The sequence below is a fragment of the Zonotrichia albicollis genome, chromosome 7 (genome assembly GCF_047830755.1).
Source record: "Zonotrichia albicollis isolate bZonAlb1 chromosome 7, bZonAlb1.hap1, whole genome shotgun sequence".
In the NCBI taxonomy this organism is placed as follows: domain Eukaryota; kingdom Metazoa; phylum Chordata; class Aves; order Passeriformes; family Passerellidae; genus Zonotrichia; species Zonotrichia albicollis.
This window is the reverse complement of record NC_133825.1, coordinates 23,675,868-23,696,726: the sequence shown is the minus strand read 5'-3', so window position 1 is coordinate 23,696,726 and position 20,859 is coordinate 23,675,868. Positions and strand designations below refer to the sequence as shown.

At 38.6% G+C, this 20,859-nt stretch overlaps 1 protein-coding gene across 8 annotated transcripts in view; it reads left to right on the top strand.

Moving 5' to 3' along the window:
* Positions 1 to 20,859, top strand: part of GRID1 (glutamate ionotropic receptor delta type subunit 1) — a 477,950-nt gene that overhangs the window by 249,540 nt on the left and 207,551 nt on the right. For all 8 annotated transcript variants that reach the window (XM_074544662.1, XM_074544661.1, XM_014267759.3 and 5 more), the window contains one exon: positions 16,888 to 17,093. In XM_074544662.1, coding sequence (XP_074400763.1) covers positions 16,888 to 17,093 — 206 coding nt within the window. The remainder of the gene's footprint in view (positions 1 to 16,887; positions 17,094 to 20,859) is intronic.

Sequence of the window (20,859 nt, the reverse complement as noted above, 5' to 3'; positions counted from 1 at the left end):
CCACACACTGATTTATAGTAGCTTATGGCAACAGTTACTGATGTTCAGGGCAGATCTGAAATAGGGAAATTGGAGTAAGAGAAAAATCCTTGTTTCACTTAATTTTGAAATATCTGAGTACAGCAGAGCACATTGCCCTGGTCCAGGACTAGCTGCTGAAATATTTTTGTAAAATGCATTGTAGTACAAGGGAGAAGGCATATTCAGCTTTTCACTGGGCTGTGCAGAGATGCAGTTGGTGGACAAGGCAGAGAAGACCAAACTGTTGATGTGGGAGTGCTTTTCCTTTCATGTGGTTGGCTTTGAATGGAATCATTAAGGTTGGAAAAGACCTCTAAGATCATCAAGTGCAACCATTAACCAAACACTGCCAGGTCCACAGATGCTTGGATGTTAATGAAGATAAAATGCAAGGGATTTCTGAGCCTGTGGATGTGTTTCTTAATGATCTATTTAAATTAAGTGAATATCACTGCTGTTAATGTAGAATTTGGGTAATTTACTCACTTTAAAGCATTTTGTCCTTGCAATAACCATGTAAAATCATGCTCTAAATGATTTAGATGGGGAGTGGAGGCAGAGACATCCAGAATTAAATTTTTGGGTTTTCTTTTAGAATAGTGTTAAAAGCATCTAGGAGCTTAACAGTTTTATTGGGGAATAGACTGGAAAGTTCTGAAATTGTCACAAGTGTCACCTCTTTACAACATCAGACCTCTATGTCACTGAAAATGATCCTGAGGGACTTGCCAGAAGCCAGAGATGAATAGTTTAAGAAGCCTCTAAGATCTCCTCTGGTTTATTTCTAATACAATTCTAAAGATTAAATAATTTTGCTCTAATTTTTTCTTTCCTTACTTTCCCACTTTGCTGGGATATGTAATTCCTCTGAGAATTAATCTTCTCTCATGAAGTGCTGACAGGACCTATCACTGGGTGGATGACATGCAAGTTAGGCTGCCATAAAGAAGTAAATTCATGATAACTTGATAATGAAATAAAACTCGATGAAGAACATTGACAAGTTATTTATTCAAATGTGTGTTCGATATTATGTTTGGTTTTTTTTTTTCAAGATAAAAATAAATGCTAGAATGTTGAAAATACTTACTTTTCTTCCAGTTGTAGTTGGGAATAACATATCTAAAATCACAATTACAGATGCCTTTGCATCATTTAGGCATTTTTAAAAGTAAAAATGGAATCTGGAAGTATTCCCTCTTGTTTACTGGCTCATTGCCTCCAAGATTTTTTATAAAAAATAATCACATGTAATAAACATAGAGAATTTAGCTTTGTAATATTAAAGTTATTAAAACAGGTGAAGACTAATCACAGTCAGTGGTATAAGTCACATTTTAATCACAAGGTAAATTTTTTGCATTTCCAGGCATGCTGTTACTAGTGGTCAGAATACTCAGCTCTAAGTGTACCCTATCTGATATGATGAAAAGACTGAGTCTTCTTATCACTTAAATCATGGCTCTATTCACTTGACAGCTTTTTCAAAGTTTTCCCCTATGTCTGTTTTACTTTCACTGTAGCCCAAGCACTTGGTTAAGGTTAATATCAGAATGTGACTATCTATATGCATTATAATACAATTCCTTAGCTGAATAATAAAACTGGGTGCAGTCATCCAGTGTATCAGATTTAATAAGCATTATCATGATCAAAGTCCGCTAGTACCAAAAGGTTCCCTGCCATTGCTTCCCTAATATTATTGCCTGTGCAAAATAGTTGGATGATGGTTCCTGGGATGGCCACCTGCAGGGAAGGGCATGTCAGCCTGACGAGCACAGGCTGATGAACACAGTTAGCTACAGATTATTCAGGATCAAAGCAGCAGGGAGCCATGAAAAAAATTCATCTGCTCCTGTATGGGGAGCTGGCATTTTCTCTCTGTGAGCTGGCCATCCCACCTCTATCCAAATGGACTGGCTTTGCCTGCTTCTTTCTCCATCTGGAAATGTCAGAGCAAGCTGCCTTTTCTGATCTTAGCCTCTGTCAGGAAAACAGAGAGGAGGCAGAGGGGGACACTGAGCTAAGAGCTTGTATACACTGAGCCTCAGAGTCCATGTGAAAGGCAGGGTACCATGCCTCCCAAACTGATGGGGGATTTGGATGTGCTGTGCAATCTTGCCTTCCTAATTCTGCAGCAGTCTATATGTATTAAAAACCATCTGGAAGAACATCTTTTCTGAATGTATTTGTTCTTGTAGGGAATAATCCTGGCCTGATTATCATGAGTTATTAACCCCTTGCATGACTTTGGTGCTGCTGAAGTGGAGCACTGGACCCTCAGGAGCTGGTTGTTTGTGTTCCAAGTCACAGCTGGGTCCCATCCTGCAAGGCAGTGGTTCTCCAGTCCAGGGGATGCCTTTGCAGAATAAACCCCCTGCTTCCTCTCCTTCCCTGCTCTCACAGCCCTCTTTCCCTCTCCTCCCCCTGCCATCCCCTGCTGCAGCAGCCCTGGGAGGTGTGGGAACAGCAAAGCTCGTGTGCAGCTGGCAAGGCCTGCAGAGACCTTCAGGGACACAGGGTGGGATCCTGGAACACTGGTGATGGTGCTCTGGAGTCACAGCAGTCTTTTTCTACTTACGTTGTCACACAAAAATTGTAAATGCAATTAGAAATTGAAAAAAAAACCCCAAATTCAAACCCTTGTCTTAAGTAATGTACCTTATGGAATATGAACTTTCATTTTGTTTTTATCAATTGCTGGGCTGAGAGGAGCTGCAGGAGTGAGACCCTGTGAGTCAGGAAGGGCTTTAGGGACTCTGCAGCTCCCTGCCCCTGCCTGGCCACGTTCCTCAAGGGTCAGTGGCCACCCTGGCTGGCCTGCAGTGCTCAGACAGCTCTGCCTGCTGTTCCCTGAGCCCCTGTTCCAGAGACACTTTAAAGGGTAGAGCAGAGTCTTTTTTGGGGGGCAAGGGGAGAAGATTGTAGACCATTAACGATTCCATGGAGGCAATGACTGAGATGTGAGTGGGGAACAAGAGTGAGGGTGCTCTGGGGGTAGAGGTGAGTAGATGGGGGCAGTTGAATCCAGAGAACTGCACCAAGAAAGTGACATTAAAATTTTATAACTATGACTGTGAAGAAAAATAAACTCTAATTTTATTAAGTTGCCATTAGTTATATGTGCCCATTGAAAACAAAATTATGAAATTACTGCTTTCCATGTTGCATAATTAAAAAAAATCTGATCCGTTTAATAAACCTGCAGGATACAATAACTTTGATTTTAACATCACTTTCAGCTACTTTCTGTAGAGCCTAAAAGAAACTAGGCAACTTTAAGAGGAGCTTGACCCTTATGTTTGTAACAGTAATCAGATTATATGAAATCTATAATTAGAGCACTAATATGAGACATTCAAATTAGTTGAAGTGCAGGCTGTAACAAAAATAGACATCAGACAGCTGATGAGTCTGAGACATCAGACATTTGAGTGTCTATGCAGACCTTTGGAAAGTCTTTAACAAGGAGAAAGTAGTAGTTTCTGAAAACAGAATGATATCCAACCTTGAGTTTTAAGTCTCTTTAGTGTAGCCTGTTCTTTTGACTCTCCACTTATTTATGTAGAAAATGCAAGAAACATCTCCTGGTATCTTTAACGGCTATATTTGTAGCTTATTTTAATTTTTCCACTGACAGTGTCACATTCAAATTGTAAACACCATTAGAAACCAAAAAAAAAGAAAGTTCAAACCCTTGTCTTAAATAGTGTACCTTATGAAATAAGAACTTTCATTCTGTTTTTATTAATTTTTTTAATGTGTATGTATATAAAACTATATATAATGGCTGAAGGGAATTGTAAATCAAAGTGACTCTTTATTGCAGTGGGAATAAGGGATAAAAAAATGATGAATAGAAATTAAGCATCATAGGATCATATAAAGCATCAAAGGCAGTGTTTAATAAAGGCTACCTAAAAAATTTGCAGGAGTGAATTATAAAATCAGGAAAAAAAATTTTGGGCAGTTAATTTTGATTATTCTCAACTCCTTTTTGGTTTCTAGGTGGTTTTGGATTTTGTTTGTTCATTTGTTTGTTTTCTTTCTTCAGAACCAGGTCAAAAATGTAAATGAAGTAGCAGGCTTGAGGATACACTTCGCTTTGTGTTGGTTCTTTCCTTTTTGTTCTTTAGTTGTTGCTGGAAGAATTTGCCTCAATATTCCCACGGCACACTTCAGTGTCCAGTTCTTTCATTTTCACAGTCAACCTTGCTATCTCTCTTCACATCTCTTTAGCCCATGGGACTATGCACTTCACTAAATCCACTGCGAATTTCACATGATTCAGTTTCTTCTTTTCTAAGTAGGTTTTTTTACTCACTGTCTCTTCAAATTGTCATCAGCATACTGCAAAGTTCAAAAAGGCTCTTTTTTTTTTTTTTCCTGGTATGTTTATCCTCAATTAACTAGTCTATATTCATCCTAATATTCCTCTTTAGCATCTGCACTTACACATTACTGTGGCTGCTCAAGGGAAATGCTTTTATTGCTTGCTGTTTATTGCTATAGCAATGGAAACCCCTCCTGCCTCTTGTGCTACAGAGATTTAAGCAGATTTTCATGGTTTTGCTCAAATTTATCATCATGGGACTGGGAAAGAGTCCTTGGATAGATATACACACACACACATATATATGCACACAGACATTACATGTATATATGTATGTATATATACATTAAGTATATATGTATATATAATAATGGGTGTATATATATATACACACCCATTATTGTAATACATATAATATATATTTATATATATGTATATAATATACATATATGTATTATATATATAATATATATACTTATATATGTTCTAAGTAAATCTCTCATGATTGTGGAATCAATAAATCAGTCATGGATCACTTCATCTAGGGATGAGTGGGGTCTCTGTAAGAGGAGAAGAGGGGTTTATTTCACTCATTAAAGGTCAATTAAAGCAGTATATTTCAATAATTGAAGTATAAATCAGAAAAATTATTATTTAAATTTGGAAATTACAGGAAAATGTTTGTTTGTTTACTTATAAAACTTAGTGATAGTGGGTGACAGAAAGCAGAAATCAGGATGCTATTGTAATATATCCAGAGACTGATAAACTGATAGTTTTAATATTAGACTCTTTCTACATTAAAAAAAAAAGAAAAAAAAAAGAGAAAAAAAAAAAGGTCCTGCTATATAAAGAATACAGTCAGTGACCTTCTAAATCTCAAGAGCTCAACTTCCAGCTCTCTCTTTTTCCGGTGTTAAAGCACATTTTGCTGATCATTCATTCCACTCTTTTGAGCAAAAGACCTCTGTTCACACAAACACTGAGCACTTGTTTCCAGGGGGAAAAAAATGTTTCTTTTTCATGGAAACAGTAGCTAGTGTATGAAAGCCTCGGAGGTGGCTGGGGCGTGTGGTTTACTGTCACTGGATACGCACAGCGGTGTTTCTGGGGACATGTCAGGAGAAATGAAGTGTGAAACTGTATCTGCAGCCTCTTGCTAGAAGGCTTTGAAATCAGGGTGTTTCCAGCAGCTTACATGGCTGTCTCATTCCCTGAAGTTTACAGCTATATTGTCTCTGCTGCTGTGGAAATCAGTGTAGGGCTGTGTCAGGAAATGCATCCAAATAAACCGCAGAACATTCAGAGCTGGAAGGGGCCCACAAGCATCTTAAGTGAATGGGGATACAGGGATGTTTAGGGTGAGGAGGAAGACGGTGCAGATGAAATCTGTTCATGTACTCTGTGACCAAGAGCAATTCTTGACAGTGAGAAAAATGATTATATGAGTGAGTGAAGAGATCTGAAGAAATACCTGAACTGAAATGAACCTCATTTTTGCTCAAAGGAGGAAATTGCAAGGATGAAATTACAAGGAAATCTAAGAAAAAAAACCCCAAAACCAAAAAGAAACCATAACAAAAAAAAACCAAAACCCACCACTCCAAAACAGTCAACCGAAAAGCCCATTCAGTGTTATTTTCCCTTCCGAAGATTTCCAACTGGCATTCTTAACTTGCCTTTTGGAGATCTGGGTCGCATTCTCCTGAGAAGAAGCCTCTAACGCTGCTTCCCTCTGCCTCAAGTTATTAATTATAGCAACCAAATATATTTCAGATGCTGAAGAGCTTGAACATATTATTTAGGAACATACATTATGTGATGATTGTCATGATCAATAAACTCAAACCCTGAGACAGCTGCAAGAGGCCTTACCTATAGTTGGTGCATAAAAGAATTTAGTAGAATGAGAACTGTTAGTTGTCATCTGCTCCTTTTATGATTAATTAAACTATGTGGAAGTTATCTTAAAGCTATGTGCTGTGTTGATGTGTTGTGTCCCCAGAATAAAAACCTGAAATTGATTCTGCCTGGAGTGAAGAGCAGAATAAAAGATAAAAATAAAAATATTGTGTGGTTCATCCGGAGTTCAAATAGACTTTCCATGTCTTTATAAAGCATCACATAGTTGAATTGTTCCTGTGAACTCAGCAGATTTAGATTTTTCTTTCCCTCAGAAAATAGAATATGTGAAAGTAATGTGGGTTTATTAGCTATAGTTTTAATATTTTTTGTTTTCCTTTCAGTGCATTATAGCAATTGTAATCTTTTCTTGAGGAGGGGTTTCTGTTTTCCGCTTTCTAGCTTCTCCACAAGACTAGAAAAAAGAGGAGTCAGTAATTACATTAGTCTTGTCAGTACCTGATTGATGGACTTTGAGATGTCTGGCAGTAAAATATCATCCTGTCCTTTCTGGCACAACATCTTGTCCTTTTCCAAGCCATTGCTTTATTTAAAGTAACTGAAATTAGCCCGGTGTCTGCTCCTGTGAGCTATGTTCAGATGTGTGGATTTGCCAGCACCCACCAAAGATAGCAGCACCTGCATGCTGTTGCTCAGCCAGAGATGTCCTTCACATCCTTTTCTAATGATGACATTTCCTCTGGTGACTTTTGGAGTTGCCTGACTCCTTTCCAGTAAATTAGAAGACATTAGCTAAGGAATGAAGTTAATTAGGGGGGAAAAAAAGTAAGACCTCTTGAAATATTAACCTTAGGGTGTATTGGACTTCCTAAATGGCCTTCAGATTAATGGCTGTGATAAGTGGATAAAAGCTTGTCAGATTTTGGGGGAGTTGAGTTGCTTCGTCTCTGAGTGTTACAATCAAATTTAAATTTACTGAGGCAGATAGATCTCTCAATTCATTTACTTGTAAGTACAGATAAAGAAGATGCTATAGGAAGCCCCAGTTTCATAAACACGCCAATAGAGCTCCCCTGCTGCCACTGGAGTAAACTGAGAACCCCAAATAGGTCTTGCTTTTGGATGTGAAGAGTTGATTCCTCAGGTATCTATTTACCATTATCCTTTTCTACAGCTGAGTATTTAATGAAGAGACACTGTTGTCCTAAGCCTGTAAATATTTCTCTTTGCTGTTGCTCTGTAGGAATAAAAAAAAAAAAAAAAAAAAGTTTAACAGCTTATGTTCATGATGGAATATCTGGCCTTTGTGAAGGTACTGTAAACTATCAGGATTGTAGCTTGGAGGGAAGAGTAGCACAGGAGCAGGGATTAAAAAGCTGAGAAGCTTTTTTTGCTTGTGTATTTTATTGCTGTTTTGGGAAAGAATGGCTTCACATCCAGAAAGGTGTAAATGTGTCCTGTGCATTTTAAGTGTTTGTCCTGATAATCATCATCAAAGGAATAAATTGCAGTGTGTAGTAACTGTGCACTATATTCATATGTTGAGAGATCTTGTACGTGGGAGGGGACTTGGCATTGAGTTTCCTCACACAGTGCAAAAAACAGACTTGAATGTTTGTGAGAGTAAGGCCTGCAGCATCTCATTTTTCAGTTTGTAAAAACGTGCTTATTTTGTTTGCAATCTGATGAGTGGAGAGCCTCCTGACAGTAGTCCTGCTGCATTGTTCCACCTCAGAGTGACCAGTTGTCTTTTCAGTAATCATTACCCATTTTGTTCCTTAAGCATGGAGCTAGGAGAGGGCTGTCTGAGGAGGTTTTAGCTGATGAACAAAACCAAGGTGATCTATTTTTGTTCTCTAGCATGTTGGTTATGTGTTTTTTTCCCCCCCACTCTGGGTTCAGAGTTCTTTTGTTAGAGAATGGAGTACTTGTGTTTGCCGTTGTACTACAGTAGTTGTCATGATGCAAATGAATAATTGGCAATTGATTTTTTCTCTTTCTTTGTTATTGTCAGATTCCTACAAGAGGGAATAATTGGTGGTCATTAGATGTGACATGAACTTAGTTTTTATTTTCAATTCCCTTTTTCTTCTGCCAAGAGATTTGTTATCTCAGTAGGGATCCTTCTCATCTTGCTTTTGTCAGAAAACACTGGAGAAAAGAGGAGTCTACAATTGATTTTTTTATCCCTTTGCTTTTTTCTGCAGAGTTTTATGGAAACTATATTGCAAAAATGGGCTTTAAAAATAAGGAATTTAAAGGTGGATGCATTTTTTCCCTCTTTTTCCAAATTCAATGTCTGTAGAAAAATGCTCTTTGTGAGTCAAACAGCTATCCATGGAAATCAAACTGCCAATACAACCATACTAATTACAGCCTGACGGTCATCATGTAAATAAAATAAAGATTGTCCATAGGGTCCTTCTTCCCTGTTTCTGAGCTAAAAATATGCCCACGGTTGTCCTTGCCTTGCCAGCCTGTGATCAAACGTTGGCCAGGCGCGGGATGGGCTTGGCAGGGCAGTGAGCTCTGTGCAGCTCGGGCTCCTGGTGAGTTGTGTCCATCTGGTGCCTGTGCTCTGGTGACAGAGCCTTGGTCAGAGCTGCAGCCCGCTGCCCACGTGGTCAGGGAGGGCTCCTGGGGACCAGGCTCAGTGCCCCTGAGCCACCTGGGATGGAATGCTCTGCAAAGTGAGCCTTGCAGTGAAACCTGCCCGAGTGGCAGCGCAGGAGATTGGAGGTAGTACAAAATTAACATCATTAAGGACTTGGTTATGAAAAATATGAGACCGGTAGAGAAATAGTAACCTTACAGAGAATGTTAGCTCAGTGAAGACTCCATCCCTGGAGGGTGCCAACAGCATTAGAGCTGACTCTGATGGCCTCTCTGCTGTTTGTATGCCCAGACACATAACTTTTACTTGTATATACAGAAATGAGAGAAACTTTCTCCATTTACAGAATAAGCTGAGTTGAAAGAGACTCACAAAGATCCTTGGGTCTGCCTCCTGGTCCTGCACAGCACCATGCCCAAGAGTCCCATCAGAGCCTGAGAGGATTGTCCCCAGGCTCCTTGAGCTCTGTCAGCCTTGGTGCTGTGACCACTGCCCTGGGGAGCCTGTTCAGTGCCCAACAACCCGTTGGGTAAAGAACCTTTTCTTGATATCCAGCCCAAACCTGCCCTGGCACATCTCCAGGCCCCTCCCTTGGCTCCTGTCAGTGTCACACAGAGCAGAGATCAGTGCCTGCCCCTCCTCTGCCCCTCAGGAGGAAGCTGTGACTGCACTGAGGTCTCCCCTCAGCCTCCTCCTCTCCAGGCTGAACTGACCAAGGCACCTCAGCCTCTCCTCACATGGCTTCCCTTCAAGGCCCTTCCCCATCCTCATGGCCTCCCCTGGGCACTCTCTAATAGCTTTATATCTCATATTTTGGTGCCCCAAAACTTCACACAATGTTCAAAGGGAAGCTGTGCCAATAAAGAGTTGAATTATTATTTGCTGACTTGGAGTTAAGTAGACAAGAGCAACAAGCTCCTGTGTCATGCATTTATACTTTTTTACACTGTCCAGGTGTTTATGAAGTACATTGGGATCCTTAGCCACAGGGTGTATTATGAGCACACACAATAATTACTGTCACATGTGTGAAAGGGCAAGGTCTCCCTGCCAGTAGCCTTTCCTAAAGGTGTGATTTAATTTCTTTATCTGCAGTAATTCCATTGCCATCTCTCTTGAGATCAGAATGTGCAGTATTTAAAGGTGACTTAAACAAGAGAGAGACTCTCTCTGCCATCCATTAAATCCAAAGGGATGAGCTTCTGACTTATCTGCTGGACACTTGTCTATGCACACACAATGAATCTCTCAGATCCTCAGGCGACTTCTGATTTTCTCTGAATGAAAAGAAAACCTTTGCTTCTCTATTTCAGGTATTCCCTTGGCATATTTGGTTTGTATTGGGATGCTTTTGCTTGCATTTGCTCATCCCTAGTTTAGGGTTACTGGTCTTATTTCTGAAGGGTGTTCTTCAAATGTCAAAGTACAATAACCAAAGTTTCCATACAGTAACAGCTACATTTCTGTGAAAGCTGACAGGCTTACAGTCCCAACATCTTAAATGGGTACTATTTATTCAGTTATTCATGTAAAATAGTATGACTTCAGGAAGCTGGATCTCAGCCCTTCAAGAGAAAAAAAGATGTGCTTTCTTAAGGTACTGGTGGATTGATGTTTAGATTTCTGGTACTCAGTCATAGCAAATATTAAACTCAGCAATTTAGTGCAATGATTGAAATTAGTTTATGTGAAAAATATTTCACTTCAATTGAGGCTATACACCAGCAAAGCATATTTTCTGCTAATAGAACTATTTTTGGCCTTACAAGAGGATACAGCGGTTGCACTGTGCAGTGTCTTGAAAGGTATGTTAATAAATAAACAGTAGTAGTGGGTGAGAAGCTGTTACAACTCATTTCAGTGGTTTACCATTGGGCAAACAGTTGGCAATTATTGCACTTGGAAGAATCAAATGGATGATTTGAATAGAAATGCTGGTTCTTCAGTGAATTCCCTTTTTACATCAGTTGTAGCATATGTCCATATTTTTTCCAACTGTAATGAATTTCCTGAGGTGCTTTCCCTTGTGCTTTTGAATGCTAAGTGTTAAAATCCAGCAGGAGAGACCTGTAGCTGACCTTTCATGCTAAATGTGAAAGGGCTGTTGTAGCCTTTAAAAGGCTTTTGTGCTTCTGGGCCTCCTGAGAAGCTCCAGTTACCTTCACATTGGATCAGCTGTTTCAGGTGTGAAACATCAGTTGTGCACAGTAACTTAAATATTTTTAACCTTTTATGATGAATCTGAAAGCATCTGTTTACGCATGCAACGCATCTGGCTTTGCCGTGCGTTCTGTCCCTTTTCCATCTGTTTGGGAGTGACAATAACCTGTGATTTGACTCTATCCAAAGTAGTTTTTATCTTTGAAAGTATGAAAATAATATTAATGCGGCCAGTGTGGAAAATTTCTGCAGCCATTATAGAAACTTCAACCTTTGGTATTACAAGGAGTTCAGAGTAGAAGTTTGCATCTGGTTAACCCTGATGCTTGGATTGGAACACACATGGTAGGACTTTATTTCTGTGGACTGGTGGTCAAAGGTCAGTCTGTGATATCAACTTAAATAGTGAGTCAATATTCTATGCATTTTTCAAAGTTTAAATTTCTTATGGCCTGCTGCTTCCCCCCCCGAAATGTTTCATTTTTTGCTTTTCTCTCATGTCTTTGAGAAGGGACTGTGCAGCTGCTAGGTTTGTTTGGTCAGGCAATGTTGCTTTGTGTTTGATCCCTGTTTGTAGGACTGTCCAGGAGAGAAAAATAAAATCAGGAAATGGGAGATCCAGTGGGATTCTGAAAATTCCCAAGTTTTTATGCTGGCTGTCAACTGATTTGGATGCTCAAAGTTTACATTTGCTTAAAGGAAGCTGAGCCGTTGTGTAAAGGAGAAAGCTTTGTAAGGTTTCATGGATCATTAGTGCATAGAAATACAGAGAAACCACACCTGCCTGAGGAATTCCTTGCACTGCAAACTGAATTGTTGGGACAATATTCAAGGGAAGCATCCACAGTTCTTCCTGTTTGACCCTCTGTGTATCAGAGAGAGGTCACAGATTGCAGCAGAACTTCCTGTCTGGTCTCATTTGGTCCAACTTTTCTTAGCTAAGCTGAATAGTATAAAGTATCCAATCTAATTAATGGATTTATTATACTTGATATTCTCTCTCCTTGCTATAATAATGACTACTTTGTTACTGACTTCATTTCTTTATTAAAAAAAGGCAAGGAAATTGGGATATAATTGCAGAGGTGTTACTGTGAACTCTGGCATATCTAAAAGCATGCAAGAAGCGAAGAATTTTTTCTAGTAGAAAGTTCTTGAACTAAAACCTAATTAGGAGTGAGGTAACTAAATTAGACACAGTTTAAAAATGTGAGTTTGAATGTTTGTTGAAAAAAATTATATTAGCACTGATTGTGGGAATTTGGCAGGCAAAGACACCCGAGGAAATGATGTAGGTGAAGTGAGAAATACAAGCTTGGGAAGACATTGTAAGAGCAGAGAAAAAAAGTAGAAAATATATTTTATTAATGTCATTTCACATTTTTACTTGGCTCGAATAAATATTTATGTTCTAATATTAATGCAGTCATATCTATTGTAACAGACTATGTTACACTTTCTGGTACCATCACTCTATTTGAGCAGTTAAAATCATTCTTTGAGTATTTTAGATTGAAAGTTTCAGTGCCTGTTCAAAATCTGATTCTTCTAGATGATTTGGATAAAATAATTCCCTTTCAGAAACATTTATAGTTGTCTTTCCAGCATTTGGAGGAAAAAAAGTTGTTATTTATTGACTGAATAATAAGAGCTACTTCTGAAGAATGTCCACTTTCAGTTTTCAAAAATTCTAGACTATGCTCGAATCCTTCAAGTAGGTTATTATCTGCAGCAAGGACACAAAGATGGTATTGAAAATAATTTATTCAGAAAGCTGACAATGCAGCAGGAGACTAATCATCAGGATATGTGTCTCTGTTTCTAACACCAGGCATATTATCCCTTATTTTTGCAATGCAAACAATTGGCAGCTGTGAGAATTAGGGAGAACAGCCAATGTAAAATAAAAAGAATGAAACCCACGAAACTGAAGTGGTTTTGGAAACATGTTTCAGAGTGCTTATGTGTTATCTTTCAAATCAATGAATCCTGGAGATGTGTGTTTTATTCTGTGCCAAGAAATGAAATAATTGTCCAATTTGAAGAGAATCAAAATGACAATAAAGTATATATTTGAATGAGAGAAGAAACTTTTCTTCTCTCTTGGAATTTAAGTATAAAGAACAATGCCTTGCCTACCCATCCTCAGTTCTTGGAAAAGGTAAACTTATTTTTTTAAGTGTATAAATGCTAAAATAATGAAACTATCCAAGCCTCTTTGATACTCTTCTCACTGCTTTAAAATCATCAAAACAACACTCAAACAAAACTGACACTGGGAAAAAAAAGTGTGAAGTGTAGAGCCTGCAATCTGCAAATGAGAAAACTCCAAACCTCACCATCTCCCGCCTGATCTCATTGTTTTTCACACTTATTTATTTTTCCCTTTTACAAATGTACCAGTGAAAGGATTTGTGTAGGTTATTTGAAAACAGAACTCGGTGACGACATTTATTCCTCCCAGAATCTGCTTGGATGAGGATGACAGGGTGTGAAATTATATCCTGCTGCTTCTTCAGCTGTGCCTTCAGCTCCAGCTTGGGACTTCAGTTTACTTCCAGCTGTTTTCCACCCAAAGTAAAATGTTTCCTGGCCATGTGCTGCCTCTGTTTCTGTCAAGTGGGGTTAGGAACTGGTGTTGAAAAGATGATATAGTGCTCTTTACCTCCTGGAAATTCTTTTCTGCAATGAGCCATCCTAAAAGGCCAGCTGTGCCCAGCCACACAGCTGTTTCACACAGAAATAATAGCTTCAAGCTCTTTGTCAAGGCCAAGAATCAGATCCTGTAAATTCATGAAAGATGAATGCTACAGTAAACTCTAGGAACTTTTTTTTGTATAAAAAAGATTATAAATAATGTAATAAAAATGAAGTGCTTTGTAGGTGACAATGAGCTTTATAGGTATGTAATGCCACATTTAGTGCTATTCCTTTATGTTTGTATTCCAATCAGCCAGTACAGTACCCAACCTAACCTCCAGGAGGAAATTATATATTCCGTTATTCCTTATAGGGCAATAAAGCCCTTTATTTATGGCAAGCATTAGTTTTGTTGTCACAGTGACAGAATTCATGTCTTAGCAGTGTATCAAGGCTTTCCTTCCCTCTTTGTAATGGTTATCCCTAAAATTGTCCTGTTCTCCTGTTGCCAGAACTGCACATGTGGTTTATCTGTCAGCATTAGGAAGAAGGCTCTCAGACACAGTTTCTTTTCTCTCTCTAGTCAGATATAACAGAAGAGGCACAAAGTTCATAAGAAATTCACCTTTTTTTTAAAACTTGTCTCACTTTTTTCTAGTTCCAGTTCCAGCCTGCTGATTCCATGGTTGTGGCTGACACTAGATTATTGTAAACTCACCCAATTATTGTGCGGTGTCATGGACCCCTTTTATGAGAAGTGTCTTATCTCTAGCGCAGTTTTCCTTCTAAAGTGTTTCATCCTCTTCATGAAACTGATGTTCTCTAACAGGAAATGTTCAAATATTGCCTGTGAAAGTCCTCATGCTGAGCATGCACAAATCAGAGGGGCAATTAGAAAATTGAAGTATGATTATGTGATTTCAAAAGCCAAGCGTAGGCTACAGCCTGAGAAAAGCAAGTAATTGTAAGACTAAAGGCAGAGGTAGCTATAGGTTGTGTACCCACGTTGAACTGATCTGTCCTTTGTTCTAGACTGAAATGAGAATTTGGATTGCTATACTTGGCCTACAAAGTGTGAAATGAATGGGCACAAGGAATTATTTCATTAGCAATGGTCCAGGACAACTCTCTGATATTAGAATCCAAACTTTTATTAAAAATCTCTGTTAAGACTACAAGAGGCAGGAAACAATTGTATTTTAATGGACAAAACTGTTTATAGAACCCTTTATTTTAATAAAATTCTATGTGAACTGTATCAAACTCCTTTTAGTGTTGAATAAAATGAAGGGTTAGCAGTCCCAGATTATGAGAAGTAGAAAGAAATTCATAACTGTACCTGTGAATAATTCAATTTCAGCTGCTGTGGAGCAAAGCTCAGTTTTTCTTTAGTGTTGCATGGACTTGTGATCTTCTAAATGGAGGAGAAAAAATGAGGGCACTCACTTCCTTGTGTGATGTCAGATAAAATAAGACTGAGCTTAATTTATTATGTCTTATAAACAGATGCTTCTGCATATGGGCATGTGTTTGTGTATTTGTGTACTGATACATTTTAAGAAATGATTGCCCTCTTGGTAATTGTTGTGTATAATTATTTGTGAAAAAAGATTCCATTTTGTAGGCACCTAAAGTTGTTATTCATCTCTTCAAACAATTCTCTTCAGTTCCCACTTCCACCTTTGAATTCCCACCTAGCCTTCTCCTTTTTCCTGGTGTCAAGTAAGAGCAGGCATGTCAGCATTCAGGAAGGTATCATCACACAGTTCTTTCTAATTGCCAACACTGAATAAATTCACATTCACTTCTATCTGTGAAAAACTCACAGATTGTGCTTGCACAGTTGAGCTTGGACTATCTCATCCATCTCAGATTTTGCTTTCTCACCTAGCTGGAAAAACTCAGAATCCTTTCCATTTCTCAAACTGGAAAATAGTTCATTTTCATTGGGGGAAGTGTTTGAAAGGGAATATACAATGCCCTTCCAAGTCCAGATAGTCTGACCAAGTTCATCAAGTATTTTGCGCTTGTCTTCAAGAACATTTCTAACCAGCAGTTCACCAGGTCAGTTGAAAACATGAGGCAAAAACCCCCCAGAGCAATATCAGCACAGTTAATCTTCTGTAAACAGCTTTCCTTTGGAGGATTGCACAGAAAGACAAGTGGTTACTAAACCATGAGAAAGGGAATTTTCTTACTGCTTGTTAAGCACTGCAGTAACTTTGAAGGACTAAACATCATTGAAAGAAAAATCTTTGTGTTCTGTGTCACACATATCCACAAAGTTTGCACAGGTATAGTAATGAATGCTGTCTAATGAATGTAAATTCACAAAATCCAACAAAATCCAAACTGACTTTGACAACTTTTGTGAAATACTTTAACCTGTAAATTATAGTTGCTTGTCACTGTCATTATTTTAGCACATCTGCAATATTTAGCAGTTATACACATGCTGGAATACAGTTTGAGCAAGCAGATTTCATTATGAACATATGAAATGTATGCCTTCATGTTAATGGCCAAAAATGTGGTTAAGAAAAATATATTTTTCTTAAAAATAATCCTGAAGTTGAGACACAGAGCTCAAAGGAACATGTTTTGAAGGGGCTTGTTTGCATGATTTCTCTTCTTTGAACCACTTTTTGTTCTTAAACACTAAAATATATTGTCATTACCCTGGGGCTTTGTGTCTTCTTTTATGAGTTTATGGATAAATGGAAAATCTGTGATTAGGCAGGTTATTTCCAGGACAAGGAAAAAAGAGTAAGTCAAAAGGAAGGCTGTGTATATTCTGGATCTTGTATTTGTTTCTTGGGAAAGCAACTGTGTGAGGTTATAGAAAGTGAGAAGTTTAGGTGTGAGTGATTTATCCCCTGCTTATTTATCTGCTCCCAAATTTCTGCATTTGACCTGTGATGCTGTTGGGGTGGGACTTTGTTCAGTGTTAAACCCCATAGCCTTGAGCCTCAGGGGAGGCTTGCAGAGCCCCCCAAATGCATGAGCTGGCTAAGAGTTGTTCTCAGACCTCAGGGGAAGGCAATTGATGGAATTTCCCTGTTGGCGCTCACTATGAAAAATGGCTGTGTGGAATATTCTTCTTCAGAGAGCACTGCAGGAAACAAAATGAAAAAAAGTATTTTCCACCTAATTAGTGCTGCTTGCCTTACTGGAGGAGGTTCATGCAAGTGGCTTTTTATATTATCTTTTTAATTAATTAATTACCTTTTTTTCCCTTCTTCCTTCTGTGTTGCAGATATACGTGGACTGCAGGGATTTCTGGACCAGGCCTCCAGGCTGGGACTTGATGTATCATTACAAAAAGTGGACAGGAACATCAGCAGAGTGTTTTCCAACCTTTTCACCACCATGAAAACGGAGGAGCTGAACCGCTACCGGGACACCTTGCGAAGGGCCATCCTCCTCCTGAGCCCACGGGGAGCCCAGACTTTCATTAATGAGGTCAGTGCACAGGTTTTTTATTATCATCAACATTTCAGAAACGTGATTATCACCCATGTTTTTCCCTTTTGACAGTGCTGGTTGTTTAATGTCAAATAAGATCGTCAGACTCTAGTGCCAGGGAATTGAAATGTCACATGCTCCATGGAATTCTTGCTTTGTGGTTAATGCAAATGGGGCAACATGGGCCAGATATCATATAATATAATAAAATACACAGCTCTCTAGGGGGTAATCATTTTTGTCTGGTTGTCTTCTGTATCAATACTTTTGCCCTGGATTTCAACCACTGTTAATGAGTGACCAGAAAATCTGCAATAATCTATTAGAGATGAAACACAATGTACCTGAGAGAGCTGTCTGCTGTGGAAGTCTCCAAATTTGTATTAGAGGGGCACATTACTGATGGTTGCAAGTTGAATCAGAGATTTTTTATGAAATATAAAGTTGGAATTATATGTTTGTCTTCTTTTCTTAATGCTTTCTTGAAATCAGTGATGCTAATTAGGACAGGGAGGTAGCTGTTGGGCAAACTTTTAATTAATGTGCTGTGGGCTAAGTTTTGGCATTAATTAGTTTTATCCAGCTTTCTTAATATTAAATAATGAATTATTTTACAGTGCTTTCTATGTCAGAATTGAGAATGAGAATTTGAGCCTCAGTTTAAGTTTGTGTATTCATTAGCTAAGATTTTGGCAATAAAGTAGGGATTTGAATTTTTTTTAACTAACCAGGGATATGACTGAACCAAGAAATTAAAATGTGGATGGGATGTGTTTCCAATTATCAGTTTTGCTCCATCAAAGCCTGTTAAATTAAAAAAAATCAACTCAAATTAGCTCATTAGGGTGTTTTTTTTTACCATAACAGCCTTAGTAAATTGTCCACATTTGTGTTCATTAGAGATTTTTTTAAATAACAAGGTAAATTTTACCTTAAATAAATGAGTCAAATAGGTAGTTTGGAAAAGACTAAGCAGAGGGATAAATTCTCCTCAGGTTTGTGCACACACAGGCATTTCCAGTAGAAGAATGAGGGAGTTATGTGCTCTCCAAGTGTGTGCAGCTCTCCACAGCTCAGTCAGCTGTTTCCACAGGAGAGCTCCAGCAGAAATGCACATTGCCAGGGACTCCTAACAGACTCTCCAAAGCAGGTTAAAGGGAAATGTTTTATCCAGACCCCAGCTGGGTGGAAGCTGTGTCCCCCTTGGGCACACAGGGCTCTGGGGTTGTTGGGTGAGCCAGGTGAGTGCCCCGCCAGAGCCCTGAGGTGTCTCCAGGGTAGGGGCCAGTACTAAACTGTATTAAACTCTTTTACTGCTCACTTCACCTTAAAGCACTGTGCATTACAGGCATTAAGACTAATGACCCTGATGTATTTCCAGCTCCCTGCAGGAGTTTAACAGTGGGCAGAAATGAAAAGTAATTTATTTGGCAATCTTCCTATATTGAATCTTGATTGATTCAGAAAAGCTTTTGAAGAGAAAATTTAAATCTTAGAAAGTAATTCTCCAAAGGCTTGAAGATACAAGGTGCAGAGTAGGGGAGAATCCTTCCCAGACTGAACTTATATTTTGTGGAGAGTTACACTGACTGCTTTTCTTCAGTATCTCAGTCAGTAAGTGCAACTAATTATCTACAGCACATTTTCAGGGAGTCTAGAATAACAACCAGCAGCTTAAATGAAATACACATTTGTATATATTTTACTGAAATGCATCAGTCACAATGTGTGGCAGTAAGTTCCTTTGATGGCTTTACTCAATTCCACAGTTGGTATTTTTTACTATAGGTACCATGCTGCTCTATACTTACTGCTGTTGTTATCAATCTCACTCTACACCTTGGAAATTGTTTGAGATTTTTTTTTTCAGTTTCTGGGGAAAAAAAGCCCTCTGAAAAAAAATCTAAGTAGCAATGCTAGAAGAAAATATAAGGATGTTATTTTTTGATTTTGCATATTTATTTTCCCTTTTCTTTAACTCCAGTTAGAAAAAGAAGTTGAAGAACAAAGAGGTTTTAAATTTGGAAATGGAAAATTTCATGTGAAAAAGAGGTTTCTTATTAAGATTTTCAGTTTTGAGTTGATATTTTGTGGTAGGGAAAACTATCTGACAAATTTCAACCAGATTTGTTAAAATGTGTTGGCTAATAGCATATCCTCATGAAAACCAGGTGCTGAACACCAACCCTCTGGTGAAATGCAAAACAAAAATAAGAACAGTGTTTGAAATACACAGATTTAACAGATTTTTCTTAGCTGAAGTCATAGATACCAGCTATTAGAAGCTAATACAAGATCTATTTAGCCTTGTTTGATACTGCAGTTGATTTTTTTCTTCCTAAAAATACAGGTCTAGGTTTCAGTCTCATAATCTCTTTGGTGGGCCAGAAAGATCTCATTTGATTTTGGATGTACAAAGTTAGGGGACTTTGCCATCTCACGTGTGGAAAACTTTTGAATTGTGGAAGAATTCAATTTCTCTAATTTTTGTGTAGACATGGTTCTCATTGAACTGTCTTAACATCTCAGTGCCTGGTTCTCTCATGTGCCAAAGTTACTGCAGTAGAAATTATTGACCTTTCCTAAGTTTTCAAGATTTAGTATTTTGTTATGAAACTGCTTTGATTGTAAGAATGGAGAGGAGAAGGAAAAAAGTACTTTCAATGATATTGCTACAAACCTGGAATCAGCCTTTATTCAGAACAGGGATGGTAAATGCATTTATAGAATGTTAACCATCTTAGGCTATGCATTAAAAGGGCATTTAGGGATTGAAGCAAACCTAATCTTAAGTGTCTCTCCTTAAACAGTTGAGAAAAATGTTCCTTTCTCCATCTGTAGAAATCCCAGATATATTTGTCTCAATCGTAACAGGTGTACGTGTGCCAGGAAAACAATTTTGTATTTTGAAAAATATGTGATCCTCTTGCAAGGCGATAAGAAAAACTAATAATTCAGAAATGGGAAGATTTAGCACTTTTACCTTTTCTGTTCGTTTCTTTGGCCCAAACATAAGAATCTGAGACTCTTAAAGGCTGCTTCCTTGAGACAGTGAGGATTCACCTGCTTCTTTCACTTAGCAATGGATGTGTTTTTTCCAATTGCAAGTAGAGGTGTTATTTGTATGGATTGCTTTTATCATTAGGGCTGTACAGTGAAATGAATAAATGGAAAGAAGTTCAAAGAGGTGAAAAAAATGATGAAAGGATGGGAGAGCACGAGCTCTGAGGAGAGGCCTCAGGAACACTCTATATACTGCCTGCCTGGGGGAACAGAGCTGCCAGGCACTTGAGAGGAAACATGAGCAGAGGAGGAGGAGGAATTATTTCAGGTGATCATGGCATGTCTAACAGGAAGCAATGACCCAAAGCTAAAGAGGGAACAGGGAGGTCAGTCGGACAATGGGAGTGCTGGGCAGGAGAGTTCAGGGAGGCACCGTCCTGCGGGGCATTCAGGAGTTCACTGGATAAAACACTCTGGTAAATCAGGCTAGCAGGTTGTCCTGAGCTGGTGTGCAGGATGTTCTGGGTGACCCAGGAGCCCTTCTGAAGACCTGCCAGGAAACATGTGTTGTGTGAATAAGTTTAGACTTTTTATATACAACCTATCTGAAGAGGAGGAAAAGATCTTGTAGTTCAGCACTTCTCAAATTTCCTGTGGCAGGTGAGCAGTTCCTGACTTTGTGGAGGGTTTGATTTCTTAATTCTTCAAGAACACATGGTTTATTTGGGACATTGATTTTAATAGAATTTGCCTTTATAAA